This window comes from Chiloscyllium punctatum, chromosome 21, assembly GCF_047496795.1.
Source record: "Chiloscyllium punctatum isolate Juve2018m chromosome 21, sChiPun1.3, whole genome shotgun sequence".
Lineage (NCBI taxonomy): Eukaryota > Metazoa > Chordata > Chondrichthyes > Orectolobiformes > Hemiscylliidae > Chiloscyllium > Chiloscyllium punctatum.
Genome location: NC_092759.1, coordinates 18,089,571 through 18,117,054, shown reverse-complemented (window position 1 = coordinate 18,117,054; position 27,484 = coordinate 18,089,571). Strand labels below are relative to the sequence as shown.

The 27,484-nt window shown below is 46.9% G+C and overlaps 1 protein-coding gene across 2 annotated transcripts; it reads left to right on the top strand.

Moving 5' to 3' along the window:
- LOC140492618 (acetylgalactosaminyl-O-glycosyl-glycoprotein beta-1,3-N-acetylglucosaminyltransferase-like) lies at positions 1–27,090 on the top strand. Of its 2 annotated transcripts, none has more exons than XM_072591638.1 (3): positions 1–413; positions 6,397–6,992; positions 25,565–27,090. In XM_072591638.1, the coding sequence occupies exons 2-3, from the start codon at positions 6,401–6,403 to the stop codon at positions 26,005–26,007; spliced, it is 1,035 nt and encodes a 344-aa protein (XP_072447739.1). In that variant the 5' UTR covers positions 1–413; positions 6,397–6,400; the 3' UTR covers positions 26,008–27,090. The 2 variants fall into 2 exon arrangements, with proteins under 2 accessions (XP_072447739.1, XP_072447738.1); XM_072591637.1 differs by having other exon boundaries at positions 2–409.
- Positions 27,091–27,484: the final 394 nt, after the last annotated feature.

Sequence of the window (27,484 nt, the reverse complement as noted above, 5' to 3'; positions counted from 1 at the left end):
TGGGGGGCAGAAGTGGCGGCAGAAGTCACTGAGCGTCCGAAGGGCCTGTTTCCACACTGTAGGGGTTCTGTGCTGAGCTTTTCCAGAAACCCGTGCTGTTGTTTCTCACCCACAGGATCCTCAGTCCTTGGTGACTGCAAGTGTCCACTTCCCACTGGGGAACTGGGTGTTACCCACGCCCTGTCTCCTGCCCATCCCGACAGCAATCCACGGTCCCAGGTTCCTGCCGCACCCGGGGCGGGTGCGGGAGACCTCCTGCGCCTGACTTGCACTCACTTCCCCGGCAGGCTGGTCCATTCCTCCCCCGCCCCCATCCCATTGTGCGGAAGCCGCCCTGGGCTTGGGGTGGCAAGAGCTGATGACAGGAGCAGAGGTGTCGCCAGAGCGATCGGGAGTGAACCATCATGAGGTAGGTACGCAGCTTTGTATCAAAAACTCAGCCAGACATCGATGGAAAATCTCCGGCAGCATCTGTGCAGAAAGAAACGGTCGAATCTAGTCACCCTTCCTCGGAACTGTTTTTCTGTCCGTGCTGCAGAGTTCTCCTATTTCTGATTTTGATTCTGTTCAAACAGTGTGTCTGACTGGATTGGTGGCTGTCTTTCGGTTTTCTGTATGTGACTGGGTGCCTCTGTGAGTGTCTGTCCGTGAGTGTGTGTATCTGGGTTTGTGTGTGTGTCTGGGTCTGTGTGTGTATCTGGGTTTGTGTGTGTGTCTGGGTCTGTGTGTGTATCTGGGTTTGTGTGTGTATCTTGGTTTGTGTGTGTATCTGGGTCTGTGTGTGTGTCTGTGTGTTTGTGTGTGTCTAGGTCTGTGTGTGTGTCTGTGTGTGTATCTGGGTTTGTGTGTATATCTGGGTCTGTGTGTGCGTCTGTGTGCGTTAGTGTGTGTGTCTGGGTCGGTGTGTCTGTGCTTTTGTGATTGTGTGAGCGTGTGTGTGTGTGTGCCTGTGTGTATGTGAGTGTGTCTATGTGCATTTGTGTGTGAGTCTGTGAGTGTGTCTAGGTCAGTGTGTGTGTCTGTTTGTGTGTCTGTGTGAGCTTGGGTCTGCGTGTGACCGTGTGTGTGTGTCTGTGTGTGCGAGTCTGTGAGTGTGTGTGTGTCTGTGTGCATGTGCGTGTCTAAGTGTGTGTGTGTCTGAATGTGTGTATGTGAGTGTCTGTCTGTGTGCATGTGTGTGTCTAAGTGTGTGTCTGTGTCTCTGTGTGAGAGTGTGTGGATCTGTGTCTGTGTGTCTGTGTGCGTGTGTGTCTGTGTGCGTGCAGGTCTGTCTGTGTGTGTGTGAGTGTGTGTGTTTAAGTGTGTGTGTCTGTGTCTATGTGAGTGTGTGTGTGCATCTCTGTGTGTGTCTAAGTGTGTGCGGGTGTGTTTCTGTGTGTGTGTCTATGTATGTGTGTCTGTGTGTGTGTCTAAGTGTCTGTGTCTAAGTGTGTCTGTGTGTGTGTGTATATGTGATGTGTGTTTCTGTGTGTCTGTGCATGCGAGTCTGTGTCTCTGTGTGTGTGTCTGCGAGTGTGTGTCTCTGTGTGTGTGTGTGTCTGAGAGTGAGTGAGTGAGTGCGTGTGTGTGTGTCTCTGTGTGTGTGTGTGTCTGAGAGTGAGTGAGTGAGTGCGTGTGTGTGTGTGAGTCTGTGTCTGAGAGTGTGTGTGTGTACGGCACTGCAGTGGGTTCGGTTTGGAAATATAGGGCTTTTGCCCGAAGTGTCGATCCTCCTGCTCCTTGGATGCTGTCTGACCTGCTGTGCTTTTCCAACACCACTGTAACCTTGACTCTGATCTCCAGCATCTGCAGTACCCACTTTACCCTTGGTTTGCAAATGTTTGGTTTGGCTCTCTCAGGACCTGCCCTGTACCCAGGAGCTGCGGTTGGGGTGTGTGGTGGAAACGACAGAAATTGAACTTTGCCCTAGTTTCCATCATTTCTGATTTGGAGGTGAAGGTGTTGGACTGGGGTGGACAAAGTTAAAAATTACCCAACACCAGGTAAGAGTCCAACAGCTTTATTTGGAAGCAGTAGCTTTCGGAGCGCTGCTCCTTCATCAGGTGGTTGTGGAGTATGCAATCATAAGACACGAAATTTATAGCAAAAGTTTACAGTGTGATGTAACTGAAATTATATATTGCAAAGGATTTGGATTATTTGTTAAATCATCTTTTAGAATGACTATGTTGGTTTCAATTCTTTCATATGCAAATTCCAGAACTTTTTAAAGTTCCATTCTCAAGTGAACATAATTTGGAGATGCCAGTGTTGGGCTGGGGTGCACAAGGTTAAAAATGACACAACACCTGTTAGACTTTAACCTGTTGTTGTGCGGTTTTTAACTTCTCAAGTGAACTTTAACAATTGGTGCTGAGTCGGCCCAGATAATGCATTGAAGGTGTGAGGTGCCCTGTGAGATACTGTCTGTGCCACAATGTTCAGACTGATTATATTTCTAAAAAAGGGATTTACAGAATCTTACATGGATTCATGCAGTTTTTGAGCAAAATAAAATGTAATTCTGCAAGTACAAATTCACCCCACAAACTGTGTGTGTGTGTGAGCGAGTGAGGGGGGGGGGGGGGGGGGGGGAAGGGGGTATGAGTGTCTGTGATTCTCATACACAAGCTCTCTCTCATACACAAGCTCTCTCTCATACACACACATACACACCCACACTCTCATGCCCACACACCCTCTCACGGACTTATGCCCCTTTACACTCTCACACACTCTATCCCCGCGTGCACACACACATTCTCTCACAGACATTCACACTTGCCCCCCACCCCCCCTCCCGGCACACACACACACTCTCACAGACACTCACCCCCCCCCCCTCCCCCCCCGTGCACGCACCCACACTCACGTACACACACTCTCTCACAGACACTCCCACTCTCCCTCGTGCGCGCGCACACACTCACATACACACACACACTCTCACTGGCACTCACACTCCCCACACACTCACTCATAAACACACACTCTCTCACAGACACTCACTCCCCCCCCGTGCGCGCACACACACACACACACACTCTCACAGATACTCACACTCCCCTCCCCGCGCACACACCCACACTCACGTACACACGCCTCACAGATACTCACACCAGACACTCACACTCCCCCCCGCACACAGACTAACTCACAGACACTCACACCCCCCACGCGCACACAGTCACACTCACATAGACACACACTTTCACAGACACACTCCCCCCGTGCGCGCACACACTCACACTCAGACACTCTCACAGACACACACTCCCCCCACACACACACTCACATACATACACTCTCTCACAGACTGTCATACTCCCCCCCCCTCTGCATGCGCACACACTCACATACACTGACACTCCCCCGCGCGCACAAACACTCACACTCCCCCCCCCGCGCACACACACTCACACTCCCCCCTACGCACTCACACTCACACACTCACATACACACACTCTCTTACAGATGCTCACACTTCCCTCTCGCGTACACGCACGTGTGCACACACACACACACACACATATCTAAGGGCTGCATGAATTTATGTAAGATTTTGTCAATCCCTTTTGCAGAATGTAATTTTAAGAAAAACGTTCTGGGATTTACATATGAAAGAACTGAATCCAACATGGTCATTCTAAAAGATGAGAGACTTAACAAACAATCCAGGCCTTTTTCAATATGTAAGTTCAGTTACATCACACCGTGAATGTTTGCTATATATTCTGTGTCTTACAATCTTATACTCCACAACCACCTGATGAAGGAGCAGCACTCTGAAAGCTAGCGCTTCTAAATGAACCTGATGGACTATAACCTGGTGTTGTGTGATTTTTAACTCTTATCATTTCTGTAATTAAGATGGCATTGAACTGTGGTGACCTGTCTGCATCTCACGGTATTTTCATCAATATAAGTGGCTGTAAATTGCTATTTGATTCTAACAGTTGACTCAATTGATTATGGATACACCGGTCATTTGGTGAGCGGATTGGTGCAATGTGTTTGATCCACGTGGGGTGGCTGGGTAGCTCGATCTATTCATGGAAGTGTTGACTGGTTCAGGAGGTTAGATGACTCAGGATGGGAAGAGGGGGAGACAGGGGTGCTGTTGGTTGGCTACAGAGCAATATTCTGGTTTTTAACTCTTCCGTTTGTTTGAATATTATCCTTTTCTGACCAATTGGAAGCCTTCTGACCCAGTGTATTGTCCCTGGCTCTGACCTAGTGGCCAGAATGTGATTCTCAAGTAGGCGCCTTCCAGTATTGACATTCCTGATCAACTTGTTCAGAGAGATGTTATGACACCCCTCTGTAGTGGGTGGGACTTGAACCCAGGCCTCCTGCCCTAGAGGCAGGGATACTACCACTGTGCCACAACGGCCTCTTTTAAAGCTATTGCAGTCTGGGATATAAAGCGATATTCTCTACCACCTATCTTGTCCCTGGGATGTAGCAACACTGACTCCAGTGCCTGATGGTTGCCTCCCATTTAGGCCCAGCCTGTATTGTGTAACTGGACTGATGACAGTAGTCCTTGTTGCTCCCTACCTCGAACATAGAACATAGAATATTCCAGCGCAATACAGGCCCTTTGACCCTCAATATTGCACCAATCTGTGAAACCAATCTGAAGCCCATCTCACCTACACTATTCCATTCTTGTCCATATGTTTATCCAATGACCATTTAAATGCCCTTAAAATTAACGTGTCTACTACTGTTGCAGGCAGTGTATTCCATGCCCCTGCTACTCTCTGAGTAAAGAAGCTACGTCTGACATCTGTCCTAAATCTACCATCCCAGGAAAAGGGCTCTCACTGTGAACACTACCTAACCCTCTGATTACCTTATATGTCTCAATTAAGTCGCCTCTCAACCTTCTCTCTAACAAAAGCAGCCTCAAGTCCCTCAGCCTTTCCTCATAAGACCTTCCCTCCATCCCAGGCAACATCCTAGTAAATCTCCTCTGAACCCTTTCCAAAGCTCAGAGGAGTCGAGAGTGTGGTGCTGGAAAAGCCTACAGCAGGTCAGGTAGCATCCGAGGAGCAGGAGAATCGAACAGCACTGCGCTCTCGACTCTGATCTCTAGCATCTGCAGTCCTCACTTTCTCCATAGCTCAGAGGAGCTTTGGAAAACTTTTTAAATCATTGCAGTCGAGGGTAAGGCATTTGACAAGGTTCCCCATGGGAGACTGATTGGCAAGGTTAGATCTCATGAAATATAGGAAGAACTAGCCATTTGGATACAGAACTGGCTCAAAGGTAGAAGACAGAGGGTGGCGGTGGTGGGTTGTTTTTCAGACTGGAGGCCTGTGACCAGTGGAGTGCCACAAGGATCGGTGCTGGGTCCATTACTTTTCATCATTTATATAAATGATTTGGATGTGAGCATAAGAGGTACAGTTAGTAAGTTTGCTGATGACACTAAAATTGGAGGTGAGGTAGACAGCGAAGAAGGTTACCTCAGATTAAAATGGGATCTTGGTCAGATGGGCTAATGGGCCGAGAAATGGCAGATGGAGTTTAATTCAGATAAATGTGAGGTGCAGCATTTTGGGAAAGCAAACCTTAGCAGGACTTATACATTTAATGGTAAGGTCCTAGGGAGTGTTGCTGAACAAAGAGACCTTGGAGTCCAGGTTCATAGCTCCTTGTAAGTGGGGTCGCAGGTAGATAGGATAGTGAAGAAGGGGTTTGGTATGCTTTCCTTTATTGGTCAGAGTATTGAGTACAGGAGTTGGAAGGTCATGTTGCAACTGTACAGGACATTGGTTAGGCCACTGTCGGAATATTGTGTGCAATTCTGGTCTCCTTCCTATCGGAAAGATGTTGTGAAATTTGAAAGGGTTCAGAAAAGATTTACGAGGATGTTGCCAGGGTTGGAGGGTTTGAGCTATAGGGAGAGGCTGAACAGGCTGGGACTGTTTTCCCTGGAGGGGTCGGAGGCTGAGGGGTGACCTTATAGAGGTTTATAAAATCATGAGGGGCATGGATAGGGTAAATAGACAAAGGCTTTTCCCTGGGGTGGGGGAGTCCAGAACTAGAAGGCATAGGTTTAGGGTGAGAGGGGAAAGATATAAAAGAGATGTAAGGGGCAACTTTTTCACGCAGAGGGTGGTACGTGTATGGAATGAGCTGCCAGAGGAAGTGGTGGAGGCTGGTACAATTGCAACATTGAAGAGGCATTTGGATGGGTATATGAATAGGAAGGGTTTGGAGGGATATGGGCCAGTTGCTGGCAGGTGGGACTAGATTGGGTTGGGATATCTGGTCGGCATCGACGGGTTGGACCGAAGAGTCTGTTTCCGTGCTGTACATCTCTATGACTGTATATAAAGCAATATTCTCTACCGCCTATCTTGTCCTTGGGATGTAGCGACACTGACTCCCGTGCCTCCCATTTAGGAACATGGTGTACTGTGTAACTGGACTGATGACAGTGGGCTTTGTTGCTGTTCACCTCTTGGACTCTTCTTGGTTGAAAGCCAACGTTATGAATAAATTTGTCAAGAACTCCATTCCTTCTCCAAGCGAAGTGAATGCCTCCAAAGAAATCTACCACAGACAATCGATAAACCTGACTGACGGGAAAACCACTTTCCACATGGACTTGAACCGCTATCGGAAGGAGTACGGCTACATGCAAGAGTACAGTTGTGACGTTAAGATTAGCGACCCAGAAATATGCTCGGCACCGGAGAACAGCTCATTACTGTTAATCGCGACCAACTCCCATCCGAATTCGTTCAGTAGGCGGTTATCGTTGAGAAGAGCCTACGCCAAACGGCAACAAATTAAGAACTACCTGGTTGTCACGGTTTTTATGTTAGCCATGTCCCACAATGAAAAATTGATGGAGCTCATAGCTTACGAGTCCCATTACTACGGGGACATCATTGTGTGGGATTTTGAAGAGCATCGCGCCAATTTAACCCTGAAGATAAGCTGCCTCCTGCAATGGCTGAACGAGGAATGCACGGCAGCAGACTTTTTCGTGAAAGGTGAGTGCCTTGCTGACAGAGCAGCTGTATGACTGGATCTGTTGAAAGAGTTTCTGGTGAATTGTTGGTGACGGTGGGTTGCTGGTGATGCGTCCTGCTATTGCTTGACACAACCCAGCTTCTTAGCTAACACCTGTCAAGAATTTTTTAAAAAATTGACAATATGGAACAAAATAAATTGGAGTAACGTAACAGGCTTCGTGACATCTGTGTCGAGACAACAGATGAATCAAACTAAATTCCAAAAGTTTTACTTTCCTCAGATGCTGCCAGAGTTGCTGACTTTCTCCCTCAATTTCTGTTTTTATTTAAGCTGCCTTTGTTTGTTTTAAACATAATTTTTACAGCAATTAAAGTCTGATCTCCTTTTCTACTGGCACAGTGCGGATGTTTGGGGGTCAGTTGCTAGTTGGGTGGTATTGGGGGTGTTAGTTGTCAGGAGGGTGTGTATACCTGGTCAGTAGGTGTGTTTGGGGGTCAAGGTGCACTGGTCAGGTCAGGGGTCGAGTTGGATGGTCAGGGCGGGTTAGTTATGCTCAAGGTGGAGTAATGGGCTCAGGTAGTAGAGTGGTCAAGGATTTGGGGGAGTAGTTTGAATTTAGGGGGATGGTTGTGGTATCAGTGGGTTGGCCAGGTGGACTAGGTGGAATGTCTGAGTGGGTTTATTTTTATTCATTTGTGTGACTTGGGTGTCGCTGGTTGGCCAGCATTGATAGCCCATCCCTATTTGCCCCTTGAGAAGGTGGTGGTGAGCTGCCATCTTGAATTGCTGCAGTCCACTTGCTATGGGTTTACCCACAATGCCGGTAGGGAGGGAATTCCAGGATTTTGACCCAACAACTGTGAAGGAACAGTGGTATGTTTCCAAGTCAGGATGGTGAGGGGCTCGGAGGGGAACTTGCAGGGGGTGGTGTTCCCATGTATCTGCTGCCCCTTGTCCTTCTAGATGGAAGTGGCCGTGGATTTGAAAGGTGCTGCCTGAGGATCTTTGGTGAGTTTCTGCAGATGGTACACAACTGCTGTTACTGAGCGTCGGTGGGTGAGGGAGGGGATGTTTGTGGACGTGGGGCCAATCAAGCGGGGGCAGCTTTGTCCCTGGATGGTGTCGAGCTTCTTGAGTGTTGTTGGAGCTGCCTCCATCCAGGGAAAGTGGGGAGTATTCCCTCACACTCCTGACTTGTGCCTTGTAGATGGTGGGACAGGCTCTGGGGTATTAGGAGGTGAGTTACTGGCCGCAGTACCTCTCGTCTCTGACCTGCTCTTGGAGCCACTGTGTTTATGTGGTGAGTCCAGTTGAGTTTCTGGTCAATGGTAACCCCAAGGATGTTGACAGTGGGGGATTCAGTGATGGCAATACTGTTGAATGTCAAGGGGCAGTGGTTACAGTGTCACTTATTGGTGATGGTCATTGTCTGGCATTTGTGTGCCGTCAATGCTAATTGCCACTCCTCGGCCCAAGCCTGAATATTGTCCAGACCTTGTTGCATTTGAGCATGGACTACTTCTGTATGTGAGGAGTCCGGAATGGTGTTGAACACTGTGCAATCATTGGCGAACATCCCCACTTCTGACCTGATGACAGAGGGAAGGTCGTTGATGAAGCAGCTGAAGATTGTTGGGCCTCGGACACTAAAGTCACAGAGTCATAGAGATAAACAGCACGGAAACAGACCCTTTGCTCCATGCCGACCAGATATCCCAACCCAATCTAGTCCCACCTGCCAGCACCCAGCCCATATCCCTCCAAACCCTTCCTATTCATATACCTATCCAAATGCTGTTGTGGAAAAAATATGGGATCATAATTGCAGGCATTATTCCATGTGTGTTCTCAACAGACACTCTACAATTGTAGCAAGACCTCTTTATACTTGTATTCTAATCTGCTTATAATTAAGGCTGGAATGCCAGTTGCCTTTCTAATTGCATGCTGTATCTGCATGCTAACCTTTTTGTTCTAGTTTGAGTGCCTCTAGTTCTCTGATCAGAAGTATTTACAAGTTTTGCACCTTTTTAAAAATTCTGCTTTTGTATTCTTAGGACCAAAGTGAAAGTCCTCACATCATTCTCAATCGGCCACTTTATTGCCCAATCACAAAAACTATCTGTATCTGTGTAATTTCTTTGTGCCTTCTCTCAATTTGCATTCCCACTTCACTTTGTGTTGTGAGTGAGTTTGGATATATTATCGTCTCCCTGTCTAGTTCACGAATATAGCTCAAGTTCCAGTGTTAAACCCTGTTTTACTACACAGTTACAAACTGCTATCTTCCTTATGCCATTTCTCCTAATTCTCTGCTTTCTCTCTGTTCATGAATCCTCTGTCTGTGCTAATATATTATCCCAACCCTAAGGGGCAATTCGGAAGAACAGTGATATTGGACCCCACCCTTAACCATTTCCTGTTTTCACTCATACGTGAACCGTGGACAGGCCACATTTATTGTCTGTTCCGAGCTGCCCTTGAATTGAGTGGCTTGCTAGGCCATTTCAGAGGGCAGTTGAGAGGAGACATCATTGCTGTGGGTCTGGTCATGTAAGCCAGGCCAGGTGAGAATGGCACATTTCCTTCCCTGAAAGTCATTAGTGAACCAGATGGGGTTTTCCCAACAATTGACAGCAGTTTCACGGTAGATTCTTCATTCCAGATTTTTTTCGATCAGCTGTGTTGGGATTTGAGCCTGGTTCCCAGGGCATTTGCCGACTTTCTGGATTGGTAGTCTAGCGATGGCGCCAGTGGGTTGTCTCCTTCCCATTGCCTTTTCTCTCCGTTGTAACTGCCCGACCAGCTGAATTTCTCCACCATTTAGAGAATCAATCTGACGAGGTAGTTGTGCTGAACAAGGAAATGGCAGAGAAGTTAAACAGATACTTTGCATCAGTCTTTAGGGTGGAAGATACTTTGTGCCTCCCATTAACATTAAAGACTACAGGAGGAGGAATTAAATATTACCACTAGAGAAGTAGTTTTAGGCAAAATAAAAAGGCTAATGACACAAATTTCTTGCCTCTGTTACCTTGCACCCAAGCCTCCTAAAATAAGTAGCTACAGAAATAGTAAATGAATTGGGTCTAATTTTCTACAAAAACTTGGACTCTGGAGCAGTACTGGTGGATTGGAAAACTGCCAATATGTCACACCTATAAGTCAGTTGGTGTCTATTGTTGAACAGATATATATTAACTATGGAGGAAGTAATTTGAGCTGTAGGGAGAGGCTGGATTAGTGGTCCTGGAAGAGCATAGCAGTTCAGGCAGCATCCAAGTAGCTTCGAAATCGATGTTTCGGGCAAAAGCCCTTCATCAGGAATAAAGGCAGTGAGCCTGAAGCGTGGAGAGATAAGCTAGAGGAGGGTGGGGGTGCGGAGAAAGTAGCATGGAGTACAATGGGTGAGTGGGGGAGGGGATGAAGGTGATAGGTCAGGGAGGAGAGGGTGGAGTGGATAGGTGGAAAAGGAGATAGGCAGGTCGGACAAGTCCGGACAAGTTTTGGGGACAGTTATTGAGCTGGAAGTTTAGAACTAGGGTGAGGTGGGGGAAGGGGAAATGAGGAAGCTGTTGAAGTCCACATTGATGCCCTGGGGTTGAAGTGTTCTGAGGCGGAAGATGAGGCGTTCTTCCTCCAGGCGTCTGGTGGTGAGGGAACGGCGGTGAAGGAGGCCCAGGACCTCCATGTCCTTGGCAGAGTGGGAGGGGGAGTTGAAATGTTGGGCCACGGGGCGGTGTGGTTGATTGGTGCGGGTGTCCCGGAGATGTTCCCTAAAGCGCTCTGCTAGGAGGCGCCCAGTCTCCCCAATGTAGAGGAGACCGCATCGGGAGCAACGGATACAATAAATGATATTAGTGGATGTGCAAGTAAAACTTTGATGGATGTGGAAGGCTCCTTTAGGGCCTTGGATAGAAGTGAGGGAGCAGGTGTGGGTGCAGGTTTTACAGTTCCTGCGGTGGCAGGGGAAAGTGCCAGGATTGGAGGGTGGGTTGTTTGGGGGCGTGGACCTGACCAGGTAGTCGCGGAGGGAACGGTCTTTGCAGAAGGTGGAAAGGGGTGGGGAGGGAAATATATCCCTGGTAGTGGGGTCTGTTTGGAGGTGGCGGAAATGTCGGCGGATGATTTGGTTTATGCAAAGGTTGGTAGGGTGGAAGGTGAGCACCAGTGGGAGAGGCTGACCAGGCTGGGACTGTTTTCCTTGGAGTGTCTGAGGCTGAGGGGTGACCTTATTGAGGTTTACAAAATTATGAGGGGCATGGATAGGGTAAATAGGCAAAGTCTTTTCCCTGGGGTCGGGGAGTTCAGAACTAGAGGGCATAGGTTTAGGGTGAGAGGGGAAAGATATAAAAGAGACCTAACTTTTTCACACAGAGGGTGGTGCATGTATGGAATGAGCTGCCAGAGGAAGTGGTGGAGGCTGGTACAATTGCAACATTTAAGAGGCATTTGGATGGGTATATGGATAGGAAGGGTTTGGAGGGATATGGGCCGGGTGCTGGCAGATGGGACTAGATTGGGTTGGGATATCTGGTCGGCATGGATGGGTTGGACCGAAGGGTCTATTTCCATGCAGTACATCTCTATGACTCTTAAGTAATTTGAGAAATCATGATGTGATCAAGCAGAGTCAACATGACTTTTAATTAGATTGAGGTAAAAACAATGACTGCAGACGCTGGAAAGCAAATACTGGATTAGTGGTGCTGGAAGAGCACAGCAGTTCAGGCAGCATCCAATGAGCAGCGAAATCGACATTTCGGGCAAAAGCCCTTCATCAGGAATAAAGGCAGTGAGCCTGAAGCGTGGAGAGATAAGCTAGAGGAGGGTGGGGGTGGGGAGAGAGTAGCATAGAGTAGAATGGGTGTGTGGGGGAGGGGATGAAGGTGATAGGTCAAGGAGGAGAGGTTGGAGTGGATAGGTGGAAAAGGAGCTAGGCAGGTCGGACAAGTCCGGACAAGTCAAGGGGACAGTGCTGAGCTGGAAGTTTGAAACTAGAATGAGGTGGGGGAAGAGGAAATGAGGAAGCTGTTGAAGTCCACATTGATGCCCTGGGGTTGAAGTGTTCTGAGGTGGAAGATGAGGCGTTCTTCCTCCAGGCGTCTGGTGGTGAGGGAGCGGCGGTGAAGGAGGCCCAGGACCTCCACGTCCTCGGCAGAATGGGAGGGGGAGTTGAAATGTTGGGCCACGGGGCGGTTTTACACCTCTTCCCACCCTATCTCTTGCAAAAATGCCATCCCGTATTCCCAATTTCTCCGCCTCCGCCGTATCTGCTCCCAGGAGGACCAGTTCCACCATAGAACACACCAGATAGCCTCCTTCTTTATAGACAGCAATTTCCCTTCCCACGTGGTTAAAGATGCCCTCCAACGCATCTCGTCCACATCCCGCACCTCCGCCCTCAGACCCCACCCCTCCAACCGTAACAAGGACAGAACGCCCCTGGTGCTCACCTTCCACCCTACAAACCTTCGCATAAACCAAATCTTCCGCCGACATTTCCGCCACCTCCAAAAAGAACCCACCACCCGGGATATATCTCCCTCCCCACCCCTTTCCACCTTCCGCAAAGACCGTTCCCTCCGTGACTACCTGGTCAGGTCCACACCCCCCTACGACCCACCCTCCCATTCAGGCACTTTCCCCTGCCACCGCAGGAACTGTAAAACCTGCGCCCACACCTCCTCCCTCACCTCTATCCAAGGCCCTAAAGGAGCCTTCCACATCCATCAAAGTTTTACTTGCACATCCACTAATATCATTTATTGTATCCGTTGCTCCCGATGTGGTCTCCTCTACATTGGGGAGCCTGGGCGCCTCCTAGCAGAGTGCTTTAGGGATCATCTCCGAGACACCCGCACCAATCAACCAAACCGCCCCATGGCCCAACATTTCAACTTCCCCTCCCACTCTGCCGAGGACATGGAGGTCCTGGGCCTCCTTCATCTTCCGCCTCAGAACACTTCAACCCCAGGGCATCAATGTGGACTTCAACAGCTTCCTCATTTCCCCTTCCCCCACCTCATCCTAGTTTCAAACTTCCAGCTCAGCACTGTCCCCATGACTTGTCTGGACTTGTCCGAACTGCCTAGCTCCTTTTCCACCAATCCACTCCACCTTCTCCTCCTTGACCTATCACCTTCATCCCCTCCCCCACTCACCCATTGTACTCTATGCTACTTTCTCCCCACCCCCACCCTCCTCTAGCTTACCTCTCCACGCTTCAGGCTCACTGCCTTTATTCCTGATGAAGGGCTTTTGCCCGAAACGTCGATTTCGCTGCTCGTTGGATGCTGCCAGAACTGCTGTGCTCTTCCAGCACCACTAATCCAGTATTATAATTAGATTCCCTACAGTATACAAACAGGCCCTTTAGCCCAACAAGTCCACACCGACCCTCCGAAGAGTAACCCACCCAGATCCACTCCCCTACCCTATATTCACCCCTGACTGATGCACCTAACACTATGGGCAGTTTAGCACGGCCAATTCACCTGACCTGCACACCTTTGGACTGTGGGAGGAAACCGGAGCACCCGGAGGGAACCCATGCAAACACGGCGAGAATGTGCAAACTCCGCACAGACAGTCACCTGAGGCTGGAATCGAACCCGGGTCTCTGGTGCTGTGAGGCAGCAGTGCTAACCACTGAACCACCGTGCCACCTTCATGAAAGGGAACTTGTATCTGAGTTCTTTGCAAAAGTCTCAACCAGAGTGGATAGAGGGGAGGCATGTTGTATTTGACAAAGTACCTTACAAAAGGTTAAGTCATAAAATAAATGTTTGTGGTGTTGGAGGTGGTGTATTGACGTAGAGAATTGGCTGATGGGCAGGAAACAACTTGTTGGGATGAGGTGTTCTTATTCAGTTTGGTGACATGAAGGCCAGTAGGGTTTCACTGGGATCAGTGCTGGGACTGGAACATTTTACACGATATATTAATGACTTAAAGGAAGCAAATGTAGTGTAGCCAGAATTCAAGGGCCACAGAAATAGCTAGGTTGTGACAGGGACGCAAGCAGTTCACAAAGAGATGTTGATAAGTTAAGTTAGCGGGCAAAAAGTTGGCAATTGGAGTATCGTGTGGGAAAATGACATGTTGCTTGTTTTGGAAGGAGCAACGAAAGAACAGAATATTATTTAAACAGAGAAAAGCTACTGAAAGCTGCAACACAAAGGGACGTTCAGATCCTTTTGCATGAAACATTGAAAGCTAACATCCGGATGCATCATGTGATCAGGCAGGCGAGTGGAATATTTGTAAAATCCTTAGTGTGGAAGCAGGCCATTATGCCCATTGGGTCCACACTGACTTTCTGAAGATCATCCCAACCAGACCCACACTCTTATCCTGTAATCCTGCATTTCCTGTGACTAATCCACCGAGCTTCCACATTCTGTACAGTATGGAAACAGGCCCTTCGTCCCGACAAGTCCACACCAACCCTCCGAAGAGTAACCCACCCAGACCCATTCCCCTACGCTATATTCACCCCTGACAAATGCATCTAACACTATGGGCAGTTTAGCATGGCCAATTCACCCGACCTGCACATCTTTGGACTGTGGGAAGAAACCGGAGCATCCAGAGGAAACCCACGCAGCCATAGTATTAAGGGTTTAGATGGGGAGGAATTTAAGTGTGTACAAGAAAGCTTTCAGATTCAGTATGTGGATGGACCTACAAGAGAAGGTGCAAAACTTGACCTACTCTTGGGAAATAAGGCAGGGCAGGTGACTGAGGTGTCAGTGGGGGAGCACTTTGGGGCCAGTGACCATAATTCTATTAGATTTTAAATTGTGATGGAAAAGGATAGACCAGATCTAAAAGTTGAAGTTCTAAATTGGAGAAAGGCCAATTTTGACGGTATTAGGCAAGAACTTTCAAAAGCTGATTGGGGGCAGGTGTTCGCAGGTAAAGGGACGGCTGGAAAATGGGAAGCCTTCAGAAATGAGATAACGAGAATCCAGAGAAAGAAAGTTCCTGTCAGGGTGAAAGGGAAGGCTGGTAGGTATAGGGAATGCTGGGTGACTAGAGAAATTGAGGGTTTGGTTAAGAAAAAAAAGCATATGTCAGGTATAGACAGGATAGATCGAGTGAATCCTTGGAAGAGTATAACGGCAGTAAGAGTATACTTAAGAGAGAAATCAGGAGGGCAAAAAGGGAACATGAGATAGCTTTGCAAATAGTGTTAAGGAGAATTCAAAGGGTTTTTAAAAATACATTAAGGACAAAAGGGTAACTCGGGAGAGAACAGGGCCCCTCAAAGATCAGCAAGGCAGCCTTTTATGTGGAGATGCAGGAGACGGGGGAGATACTAAACAAGTATTTTGCATCAGTATTTACTGTGGAAAAGGATATGAAAGATATTGAATGTAGGGAGATAGATGGTGACATCTTGAAAAATGTCTATATTACAGAGGAGGAAGTGCTGGATGTCTTGAAATGCAGTAAAGTGGATAAACCCCCGGGACCTGATCAGGTGTACCCGAGAACTCTGTGGGAAGCTAGGGAAGTGATTGCTGGGCCTCTTGCTGAGATATTTGTATCATCGATAGTCACAGGTGAGGTGCTGGAAGACTGGAGGTTGGCAAACGTGGTGCCACTGTTTAAGAAAGGTGGTAACAACAAGCCAGGGAACTATAGACCGGTGAGCCTGACCTCAGTGGTTGGCAAGTTGTTGGGGGGAATCCTGAGGGACAGGATGAACATGTATTTGGAAAGGCAAGGATTGATGAGGGACAGTCAACATGGCTTTGTGCATGGGAAATCATGTCTCACAAACTTGATTGAATTTTTTGAAGAAGTAACAAAGAGGATTGATGAGGGCAGAGCAGTAAATGTGATCTATATGGACTTCAGTAAGGCATTCGACAAGGTTCCCCATGGGAGTCTGGTTAGCAAGATTAGATCTCATGGAATACAGGGAGAACTAGCCATTTGGATACAGAACTGGCTCAAAAGGTAGAAGACAGAGGGTGGTGGTGGAGGGTTGCTTTCAGACTGGAGGCCTGTGACCAGTGGAGTGTCACAAGGATCTATGTTGGGTCCACTATTTTTCACTATTTTTCCAGAATAGGAGGTGTAGTGGACAGCGAAGAGGGTTACCTCAGATTACAACAGGATCTTGATCAGATGGGCCAATGGGCTGAGAAGTGGCAGATGAAGTTAAAGTTAGATAACTGTGAGGTGCTGCATTTTTGGAAAGCAAATCTTGGCAGGACTTATATACTTAATGGTAAGGTCCTGGGGAGTGTTGCTGAACAAAGAGACCTTGGATTACAGGTTCATAGCTCCTTGAAAGTGGAGTTGCAGGTAGGTAGGATAGTGAAGAAGGCATTTGGTATACATACAGGAGTTGGGAGGTCATGTTGCGGCTGTACAGGACATTGGTTAGGCCACTGTTGGAATATTGTGTGCAATTCTAATCTCCTTCCTATTGGAAGGATGTTGTGAAACTTGAAAGGGTTCAGAAAAGATTTACAAGGATGTTGCGAGGGTTGGAGGATCTGAGCTACAGGGAGAGGCTGACCAGGCTGGGGCTGTTTTCCCTGGAGCGTCGGAGGCTGAGGGGTGACCTTATAGAGGTTTATAAAATCATGAGGAGCATGGATAGGGTAAATCCAGAAATGGAGGGCATAGGTCTAGGGTGAGAGGGGAAAGATATAAAGCAGTCCTACAGGGCAACGTTTTCACGCATAGGGTGGTATGTGAATGGAATGAGCTGCCAGAGGAAGTGGTGGACGCTAGTGTAATTGCAACATTTAAAAGGCATCTGGATGGGTATATGAATAGGAAGGGTTTGGAGGGAGATGGGCCGGGTGCTGGCAGGTGGGACTAGATTGGGTTGGGATATCTGGTCGGCTAGGATGGGTTGGACCGAAGGGTCTGTTTCCGTGCTGTACATCTCTAAGACTCTATAATTACTCAATATTCTGTAAAGAAAAAAATTACCAGAAAAGAATAATTCACAAACTTAAACTTTAATCTTACAAAATCAAAGCTGTGACAGCTAGAAAGTGTCTTCCCTGTCTGCTCACGAAACCTTTGTTTCTCTGTAATTTATACAATCTTTGGTTTCCGGATTAAGGGCATACTCCTTGTACAGGGTGGTGCAGAGCCGGGTGTGATGGGGCCTTGGCACTACCAGCGAGATCTGCCAGGTTCACCAAATTGATGGACCCCAGATCAGCACTGGAGCAGAAAGGGTCAGGACTGGGGAGGGGGCTTCAGTGACCTCCCCCAACCCGTCCTCAGCCACACCATCAGGAGAAATGACACCTTCCCCAAACCGACAGCCCCGCAGGCACCCGTATCCCCAAAGGCCACAATCACCGACTGCCCAAGGTCACGGAAAGGGGTATCGGTTCCCCTTTCAACCACCGCCCTCACATACCTCAACCCCAAAGTCCGTCTGTGCCTGTGGGAGCACCCTGGTACAGTGATGAACCACGCGGATTGACCCACCATTGGAACGGCAGTACGTGACGCCCTGGGTTACCGAAAAGGGGCCCTCTCCCCTTGGCTCGTTCCCCTTTCTCCAAAAAACCCGCGCATACACCTGACCCCTCGGTTTAATAGGCCCCTCCTTGTTACCAGACACTGGCTCCCTCAGTATTTCCTGTGGTGGGGATAGACTCATGAACCATAGTTAGCTGTTGCATGTGCTATTTAAGCTCAAGTTCCAATTGTTCCAAGTTGGGCCTGTCGGACGGACCCCTCCACTTGGGCACTGGCATGGGTCCAGCGGTGAGCATTTCATATACCGTCAAGGTGGTCATGTGGTCAATCTGCATATGGTCGCTCATTAGTGCCAGTGCCAGCTCATTGATCCAGTTCAGATTGGTGCTCCCACAAATTTTATTCAATTTAGCTTTTAAAATACTGTTAATCCGTTCCACTATACCTTGCAACTGGGGGAGGGGGGGAGGGGTGACATACACACCCAAACCTCTGCCTGATCCTCAAAGTCTGCAGCACCAACTGTTCCACCCTTTGGATTAAAGCAGCCTCATTGCCTGAACTGATATCTGACAGTATGCCATACCCTGGAATGACCTCAGTTGTTAAGAATGTTACCACTGTGCAATGCAGCTCAGACTTGGGTGGCTTAACTTCAGGCAGTAACGCGAAAACATCCTTCCTCCATTTTTCCCAAGTTTCCCAAATATAACCCTCTATGTCTCCGATCCTAATCCCATTTGAGTACATTCCAAGTTAACTTCTAATTTCAGGTAAGGCTGCCACCCAGAAAATTAATTGGCATCGCCTTCAAACTAATAAAGGCAAGTCAACTGTTTTACTGTCCGTTTATAAACTTGCTGGAGCTGTAAATCTTGTCAACTGCGGTTTACCCAAGAACCCTGCAGTGTCAAGAAATGTTCCTGACCTGGGAAGGAGGGAGGCAGATTGGGGTTGAACACAAATATAGGTAGCTGCAGTAACTATCATCACGGGTGTCAACTGTCCTTCCCACTAACCTGCACAGTAGGTTCCTGTTCAGCCTCCCGTATTATCATTGGGTACTGCTCCTTCCCACTCGGGATCTCTGGGCACCCCAAGCACATCCTGTATGGATTAACAGGCCCATTGGGTCGGTAGGGATTTTGAGGTGGGACAGCCAGACGTTCCTGACTCATAGGTCCACCCTGGGGCTGGGAGGGTCAGCTCCAATATGGGAAATTTCTTTGAAAATAGTCTGGTTGATAACACCCCCAACACATTACTTCTGATCCTTTCTGAGCCTGACTTCTCACTATACCCTTTGGCACTGCACCACCTCTTTGCCTGTGTCCTTCGAGGCCCCAGTTCTGTCTGGGCTGTTAGTTAATTTTATTTTGACCTTGGCATGGTATCCATGGAAAAGTCCCTCCAAAAATGTTTATTATCGGCATGGGGTTGTCTGGCCCTTGCCAGGTGGTGGTAGAGGGTTCTCCCTGGACCAGCATGTTATTCATTTCTTTAGCGCTGTTGTCACTGGCAACATCCTTGTGCTTCTCTCTCTCTCTCTCTTTAAGTTCCTCGAGTTGCAGTTGTGTCAACTTCCTTTGGACTTCCTCCTGTTATTCGGCCAGCTTCTTTTTGTCTTTCCTGTATCTTTCGACTGCATGGTCTCTGAATTCCTGACCGGCTACTGACATTAGACCCACTGCCTCCTCTGGCTTAGACCCAACTTGAGGGACATTGCCCCAACAGTAGCAGTCCGGAACATTCTGGTTAACAGTTGGCTACCTCCCACGTATTGTTCTGTACCAAGCCTCCACCTTTTTAGCCAGTTTCCCAAATTGGGCTACTGAGTTTTCAGTGTCTCCCAGTGGATTCCTTCCAAGCTTTAGGATCGATCATAGTTGAGTAACAGACTAAGGGGCTGCTATACCCTTTTGTCTTACTCAATCAAACCCAGCATCGTCAATCATCGGATTGTCCAAGTGAACTCGGTCCATTATCTCTTTTAATATTGGCAGTTCCCCCCCCACCTGTACTAACACTGCCTTCACATCCCCCACAGCCAACAACTGTCCTGTGGTTTCCTCTTCGAAGGCTTTAATCCACTTTCCTGCTCCATCATGTAAACTGGGCAACACTTTCATCGGCCTTTCCAGATCCTGGGTCCCCCAAGGAATGCATTGCAGCCGTCTCCCCGCTTTTATAAGCAATGACAGTATTTCCCCACTGAGAGCTTCTTTCCCTTATTAAAATCGCTACATTGTGATTCGTCATTGGATTCCAATTCTAACCAAACTTGTATTCCTTCCCATCTTCTTGCCACGTCTGTTCTCCTCCCTCAGCACTCTGTGCCAGTCTCTGCTTAACATTCGTGGAATGATTTAGATGTGCCTCATAGTCTCTCTGTTCTCTTAACTTGCGTAACCTCTGAATTTCACCTTGCAATCTCGCTTTTACCAGTTGTAAAGCTTCAACTTTGCCTCCTCGCTTGTCCCGCCTCCCGTTTTATTTTTAACACATTCTGCTCTGGGTCAGCTTCCTCCCAATTCAATTCCCCCTCTTCCTCTACTTTGTTGCCCCTCATTACAGGACGGTGTGTGACATTCTCTTCACCCGAATTGGGAGGTGACGGGGTGGGGGGGCGGGGGAGGCTTTTCTAATTTTGTAATCCACGGTTTCATATCCAAAGGCTCTGCGTTCTGCTCGGAACATGTGGAGATTTTCTCCGCCTAAGTCTTTGTTCCCAAAAGCTGCTCGTTTGGCTGTCTGGCAACCCCCCTCCCCACCTCCCGAGTCATACCTGGTGTCTGAAAGGATTTTTTTCCTCAATCTTCCCCTACTATTCCAAACAGCTTTAAAATTTCTACCTCCTGTTCTCTGTTCAAGATTCTCTTTTTGATTTATCCTTAGATCTGTAAGTCTTAATTAACCCTTCCATTTCATTTGCACATATTTACATCAAAGGTACCCTCTCTTGGCCATTTAGTTAGTTCTTCTTTCCCATTTTTGAGAATTTGTTTACGATATTGTTTCTTGCTACTGGAAATTTCTTACTCAATATTTCAACCACAGTCCCTTTGTTCCTCCTGACAAATATCTCAGTCCAGCGAATCTCTGTTCTCACAGTTCACTCCCTTATGCCTTACAAGTCCAGTAGCGTCTCATCAATTATTGTGAGAGTTCCCCAATTCCACAACTAATCCCTTATCAATCGATCAGTGCCTAAACATCCTCAGTTTCAACTAATGAATAAAGACAATCTATTCTCATTTGTCCTGCCTATGCTATTCTAAGACTGCATCTGCAGAATGCACTGATCACTGATGGTTCCTTGAAAAACCTGCTCAAAAAAAATGCTATAAATTCCGACAATGCAAAATAAAATCAAAACACTCCCAGATCTTGAGCTCCAGGAAACCAGATACAAACAGCTAACAACCAACAAGCAGTTGTGCGTACAAACCCAATCACAATGGTTAATCTCTCTCTCTCTCTCTCATACACACACACACACACACAAACCCTTTCTCTCTCTTTCTCTCACACACAGATGTGCCTAAGCAGACCCTTTGTCCAAATGTACAATTATTTCAGTCAAATGACAATCCAGTCTTTTTTTTAAAAAAAAATCAACAGTGCACCAGCACTTTAGAAAACTTGGCTATTCTTAAATATTTATAATCATCAACTACCAACCAATCTGCTGGTTTTCAATTTCATTCAAAATCACAAATACTATCAAAACAATCCTTACTTGTTGTGCCCATTCAATCCCCTTGATTTCCTTTTCTTTTTGTTTTGTATTTCTTCATTTTGCTCTATAACAATAGGGCACGATCCACAGGGACGTACTGACACAGCCCTGTCTGAGCAGACCCTCACACACCCGGTGAGTCCCTCACACGACCCGTGAAGGGCTATCCACAGGGACGTATTGACACCACATGGAATTTTCTCTCAATCTCTTTGTTCTTCACCTCCTCACCCCACTGTGTCCTGAACAATCCTCTGCATCTCCTCAAACTTTAATTTACCATCCACCTTCTGATTCTTTGGACCGGAGAGGCCCACCTGAAGCTTTCTTTGCGCTTCTGTGTTCTCACTCAGGCCAGCTATGTCAGTGTCATAGCCGGAGCTCCCAATCCATAACAACTATTTCCCATTCGGGTCTGTCATTGTTGGAGTTCTCTAGAAGGGTCATGATGGTCCAGGTGCCAAAATTCATTTGGCTGGATGGAGGGGTGGTGCTGTGTTGGAAGATGCCTGTGTGTGGATTCTTATAACGCTGTAAGATCATCACATAGCAACCACCACAGGGTCACAGTGGAGCAACGTTTTGAGCAAATGACAGGGAAAATCAGCGATGACTAGGCTGTGGTGTAGGATGGGAAATAAACAGTCATTTTCCATCAAACATTCCCTATCACTACCACAGTGAAGTAGGGAAAAGCCCATGGTGCTGGTGACCAGCACCGTCTCAGTGTCGGAGGGGTATCCAGGCTGAAGGCTGGGGCCTGGCTACAAGCCACTCACTCGCCTGAGCTCTTGCAATAATGCGTTCAAGACTGAGTCAAGATGGCACATGTTCCTGGGATAGGCCCTCCCTGTGGCTTGTTATTAGATCGAACCAGTGTTTCTCCGTATACCTGGTTTTAGTTCAGAGCGGTTCCAAACATGCAACTTTGAATTCTTGCTGCACTGTTGGCACAGCTGCTGTTGTCGCCTCCTCTCAATCCTTTGCTATCTTCCCCATTGCCAGCTGCCCGGCTAGGTTCCTGAGCCACCACCAGTTCTGGCGGAGCAAACGTGGGCCTGCCCACCCACTAACTCACTCTAACCTCCAGTTGTCAAAGTGGCTGCATGCCTTTGCTGACCCTGTGGACACCGATGGGTCAGTAAAGACTTGTTACAGTTAGCTTGAAATTTAAATAATGCCCTCTTTATCAACTCATTTGAACCCGCCTTCACATGATCCCAAGCAGAGCCCTCCAAGCCCAGACCACTCATAGTGTGAAAACATTGTTCTCACCTTGCTTTAAAACTGCCTTTTGGTTCTTCAACCTTTTTATGAGCCAGTTTCTCTCTGTGTCCAGCCCCTATTTAGTTAATCCCATTCCCCTTACCACTATCCTGAATTTTGTTTCCTTTTGAGGACACAGTCACCTTTCCAGTCTGGAAATCTATTGTTTGGCAAGTTCAGCTATCTGGAAGTATTTTTTGAATCGATTGAAACAGTTAAAATCCCTGACCATAACCACCCCATTATTCTTACAGATAATTGAGATGTCCTTGCAAATCTGTTTCTCAATTTCCTGCTGACTAATAGGGGGTCAATAATACAATCCCAATAAGGTGATCATCCCTTTCTTATTTCTCCAAATGGCTTCCCTGGATGTATTCCCAGGAATATCCTCCCTCAGTACAGCGGTAATGCTATCCCTTATCAAAAACGCCACTCCCTCTCCGATCTGCCTCCCTTTCTGACCTTCCTGTAACATTTGTATCCTGGAACATTAAGCTGCCTGTCCCTGAGCCATGTTTCTGTAATTGCTGTGATATCCCAGTCCCATGTTCCTAACCATGCCCTGAGTTCATCTGCCTTCCCTGTTAGGCCTCTTGCATTGAAATAAATCCAGCTTAATTTAGCAGTCTCACCTCGTTCTCTGCTTTGTCCCTGCCTGCCCTGACTGTTTGACTCACTTCTTTTCTCAACTGTACCAGTCTCAGCTTGATCTCTTTCCTGACTGTCTCCCTGGATCCTAATAGTCCAGTGATAATACCACTAGGCCATGGCCTCCTCTGAAAGAGTGATTGAGGCCTCAGTTTTGCACTTACCTCGATGTTAGACTAACGGTGTCTAACGTGTTTAATGTGTCTAACATGGTTCCAAACCAAGGGAATGTGCCCTTTGGTAATTTCCAGGTAATTCCCATGGAGTTCAGTGTATTGGAACTTCTGCAGAAAATACAATGGTCATCATTAATCTGATCCAGGGATTGGAAGATTGAATACAGTATGTTTCAACCTGAGCCCACTCTAATTAGCTTAATGTCTTGATTCATTTGCTCCAATATTCAGTCAGATGCGCCAAGCGGAAGGTGTATCTCAGCCTCTCTGGAGATTCTGAGTATTACTGAAGCAAATTTTCAGCCAGTTCAATTCACTTGTGATACAAGTAACAGCTGAAGACACTGATTAGACGATGAGTCTGACACCATTGCGGCAAGAGTACTGAAGATTGTGCTTGTGCTATTTCTATACCCTTAGCTAAACTGTTTCAGAGCAATGACAATACTGACATCTCACCAGCAATGCAGTAAGTAGCCCACCAATGCCTTGTGCTGACTAAAGGATGGCACGGTGGCTCAGTGGCTGGCACTGCTTCCTCACAGCACCAGGGACCCGGGTTCAATTCCAGCCTTGGCTCTCTGTGTGGAGTTTGCACCTTCTCTCTGTGTCTGTGAGTTTCCTCCAGGTGTTCCAGTTTCCTCCTACAGTCCAAAGATGTGCTGGTTACAGTGGATTGACAATGTTAAATTGCCCATAGTATTCAGGGATGTGCAGGTTAGGTGAATTATTCATGGGAAATGTTGAGTAATAGGAGTGGGGGAAATGGGTCTGAGTTGGATACTCTTTGAAGGATCGGTGTGGCATTGTTGGGCCAAATGGCCTGTTTCCATACTGTAGGGTTTCTATTCTATGAATGCAGGACAAGTTTAACCTGCCCAATTACTGCCCATCACTCTGCTCTTGATTAATAAACTAATGGAAGGTGTCATCAACAGTGTTGTCAACCAACATTTGCTTAGAACTAAGCTGCTCACTGACATTCTGCTTGGATCACCCAGCTCCTGACCTTGTTAAAGCCTTTGGTCAAACATGGACAAAAGAACTGAATTCCTAGCAAAACGAGTCAATGGGAGTCAGGCAGGAAACTCTCTGCTGGTTGGTCCTAGAACAAAGAAATATGGCTGTTGGAAGCCAGTCATCTCAGGTCCAGGACCCTCTGCAAGAGTGTTTCCTTCAGAGATGTCTCCTAGACCCAATCATTTTCAGCTGCTTCGTCAATAATCTTTGCTTTACCATTAGGTCAGCAGTAGGGAAGTTTGTTAATGTTTAACATTGTTTGCAACTCCAAAGATACTGTCCAGGCAAGTAACGTTCTTACCATACAGGTGCCGAGCCATGACAATCTCCAAGAAGAGACCCTAACCATCAGCCTTGACATTCAATTATGTTACCATTACTGATTGCCCCACACTCAATATCTTGGAGGTTACCATTGACTAGCCCAGAAATGTAACTCCATCAGCCATATAAATACGGTGGTTACAAATGCTAGTTGGAGTAGATCACCTTCTGACTCCCCAAGTCAGTCCACAATCTACAAGATTTATCAGGAGTGTAGCAACACTCTTCTTACTTACCTGGGTACAATACTCAAGAATCTCGATAATCATCCAAGACAAAGATCCTGCTTAATTAGCACCATATCTACAAACACCCACTCCATCCATCACTGATGCTCAGTAGCAGCAGTGCATACTATTTGGAAAATAAACTGTGGAAATTCAGTAAGGCTTCTTCAACAGTATCTTCCAAACATACAACCGCTAACAAACTAGACCAGGGCAGCAGATACATGGGAACACCATCAGCAAGTTCCCCTCTAAGCCACATGCCACCCTGACTTGGAGATCTATCACCGTTCCTTCAGTCTCCATGTATTAAAATCCTGCAAATCCCTCCTAATATGGGGGCAAACCAAATCAACTGCAGTGGTTTAAACCAGCAGTTCCCACCACCAGAGCAACTAGGGATGGGCAATAAATGCTAGCCTAGTCGGTGATGTCCACATCCAGTGAATTAATAAAACAGATGTTGTGAACTTGCTGCTCGGACCCTGGATCTAGCCAGTTCAATTGGAGACTATTTTGATATTATGATTCCTTTTTGTCTCAGTTCTGGTGCTCGTGTCCCGGTTTGTCCCAGCCTGCCTTGCCTCTCTGTTTTTGTCATTTTGCCTTGTCTCTGGATCCCTTTTCTCTTTGCATGTCAATATCTCTATCACTTTAGATCTCTGACCGCATTGTCTGCCTGTGTTGAGCTTACTTATGTTCATTTTGCTGTTTCAAAGCTGACGACGATGAATTTGTCAACCCTGAGGCGATTGTGAACTACATCACAACTGACAACACTTCAGAGAAAGTTATTTCTGGTTACATCTATCAACAAAGCATGGTCTACCGAACTGGCAACAACAAAGTGAGCCAATATCTTTTGGTCAATGACATCTACCCAGACTTCCCAGCTGGTGGAGGATACATGGTGCCGAGATCATTCATTCCAGAGCTGAACTGGAAATCCAAGACTTTACCTGCTTTCCCTGTTGACGACGTTTTCATGGGATTTCTGGCTCTTGCTAGCAAGATCCCACTGAAACACAAGAAGGAGTTTTATATGTGGGGACTCCAGTACTCAGTGCAGCATTTTAAGGAAGCATTTATTGTACATTCATTATCTTCAGAAAAGATTATAGAAATGTGGGAAATGTTACACAAGGAAAAACAGAAAGATTAATTGCACAAAGCTCTTGATTACTTGGGTGAGTGGGAAAGCTTTATCTTCAGATACTATTTGGTGTCCCCAATACTCTCCAGGACTGCTAATTAAATCCACATATTAGGTAACATGGCGAGATATCATATTGTTTGATGTTGTTCATCTTTAACTTTCTTATGCTAATTTTGCTTCGTTGTAAGGAAAGAAATATTGGATTTGGTGTCGGGGGGTTGAGAATAGATGGTTAGCTAACTGTGTAAGGTCGGTCCAATGGGTTTTCCAGTGAAAGAGCGGAAGGGGGAAATGGTGAGGTTGGATGTGTTTGGAGATGTGGGTCAATTGATTGGAACTGGGATTTCATACAACCGGAGGCTCCAGGAACAGATGGAAACAGAGTCGGCAACCCTCCAGCTAGACATAATCCATTTGCCAGGAGATGAATTACAGCTACAACTTCCTTTCATATCTTGTCTCTGACCTAGCAAAATTTCCCACGGTACTTCACTGGAGTGATGATCAAATCAAGTTTGACTTGGAGCTAAGTGAGGAGATATTAGGACTGATAAGCAAAAAGCTTGGTCAACCAGCAAGCTATCAGGCAGTCTATAATGTGGAAAGGTTTAGGGAGAGAATTCTAGAGCTAAGAGCTAACTAAAGGTGGGGGAACACATTGGTAGTGTGAAGAGAATTGGTAAGTGTGCAAGAGTCCAGTGTTCGAGGAGCACAGAGATATGTGAGTATGAGTATTGACTTCTCGGCCTGATGTTGTTTCTGCACTCTCTACATTTTGTGCTTCGATGCAACTGGCATTGCCCAATAACGAGACTGAGTCACTACAGTTAGCCAGCATTGTGGTGATTTAATCGGTGGATATAGAGATATTCAGATGTTCCCAAATCCTGGATCAGACCACAGTTAATCCTCGTGCAACAGTGGGTTTTAAAATCTCCCTTGCTTCACTCCGTTGATTTAGCTGATTTAAAAAAAAATGATTTATTTTGATTGTGGTATGGAATGCTGTAACTGTGATTGTCACTATTGCCGAGCACTTCTAGGAATATCAGGGATTGGAAAGATTTTAATAAATGAAAATAATTTTAATCTTTTCTCAGTTTGTTAGCAGCACCTGTAATGTGACTGCTTGATTGACATTCAGTCAATTATTATGCCAAAGGTGTTGCGATGCCGCTGACCAGCCCTCTGTTGCCAGTGGTTCGAGGTGTTAGCTACTGAACCTTCTTGGCCAAACATGCTCAATTCACAGCTGATTAATGGGTTGTTTAAATGAAACACTGGTTGACAGGTTGGCTTGGGTGACACTACATGTTGCTGGGTGACAATGCGTACCAGCTTCATCCAGTTGGAACTGCCTGATTTCCTGACAATGATTTGTGTTGCTGTAAGATGCTAGATACAAGCATAAGATATCGTTGCTGAAAATAAGAGGCATAAAATTTACAGTCTAACTCATAGACCCTAAAGTAGCCAATAATTA

What these genes read in the sequence shown, in the direction of transcription:
- LOC140492618 (XM_072591637.1), top strand. An exon ending in AGCAGACTTTTTCGTGAAAG is followed by an intron (nt 6,993 to 25,564) that starts GTGAGTGCCTTG and finishes GCTGTTTCAAAG; the next exon opens with CTGACGACGATGAATTTGTC.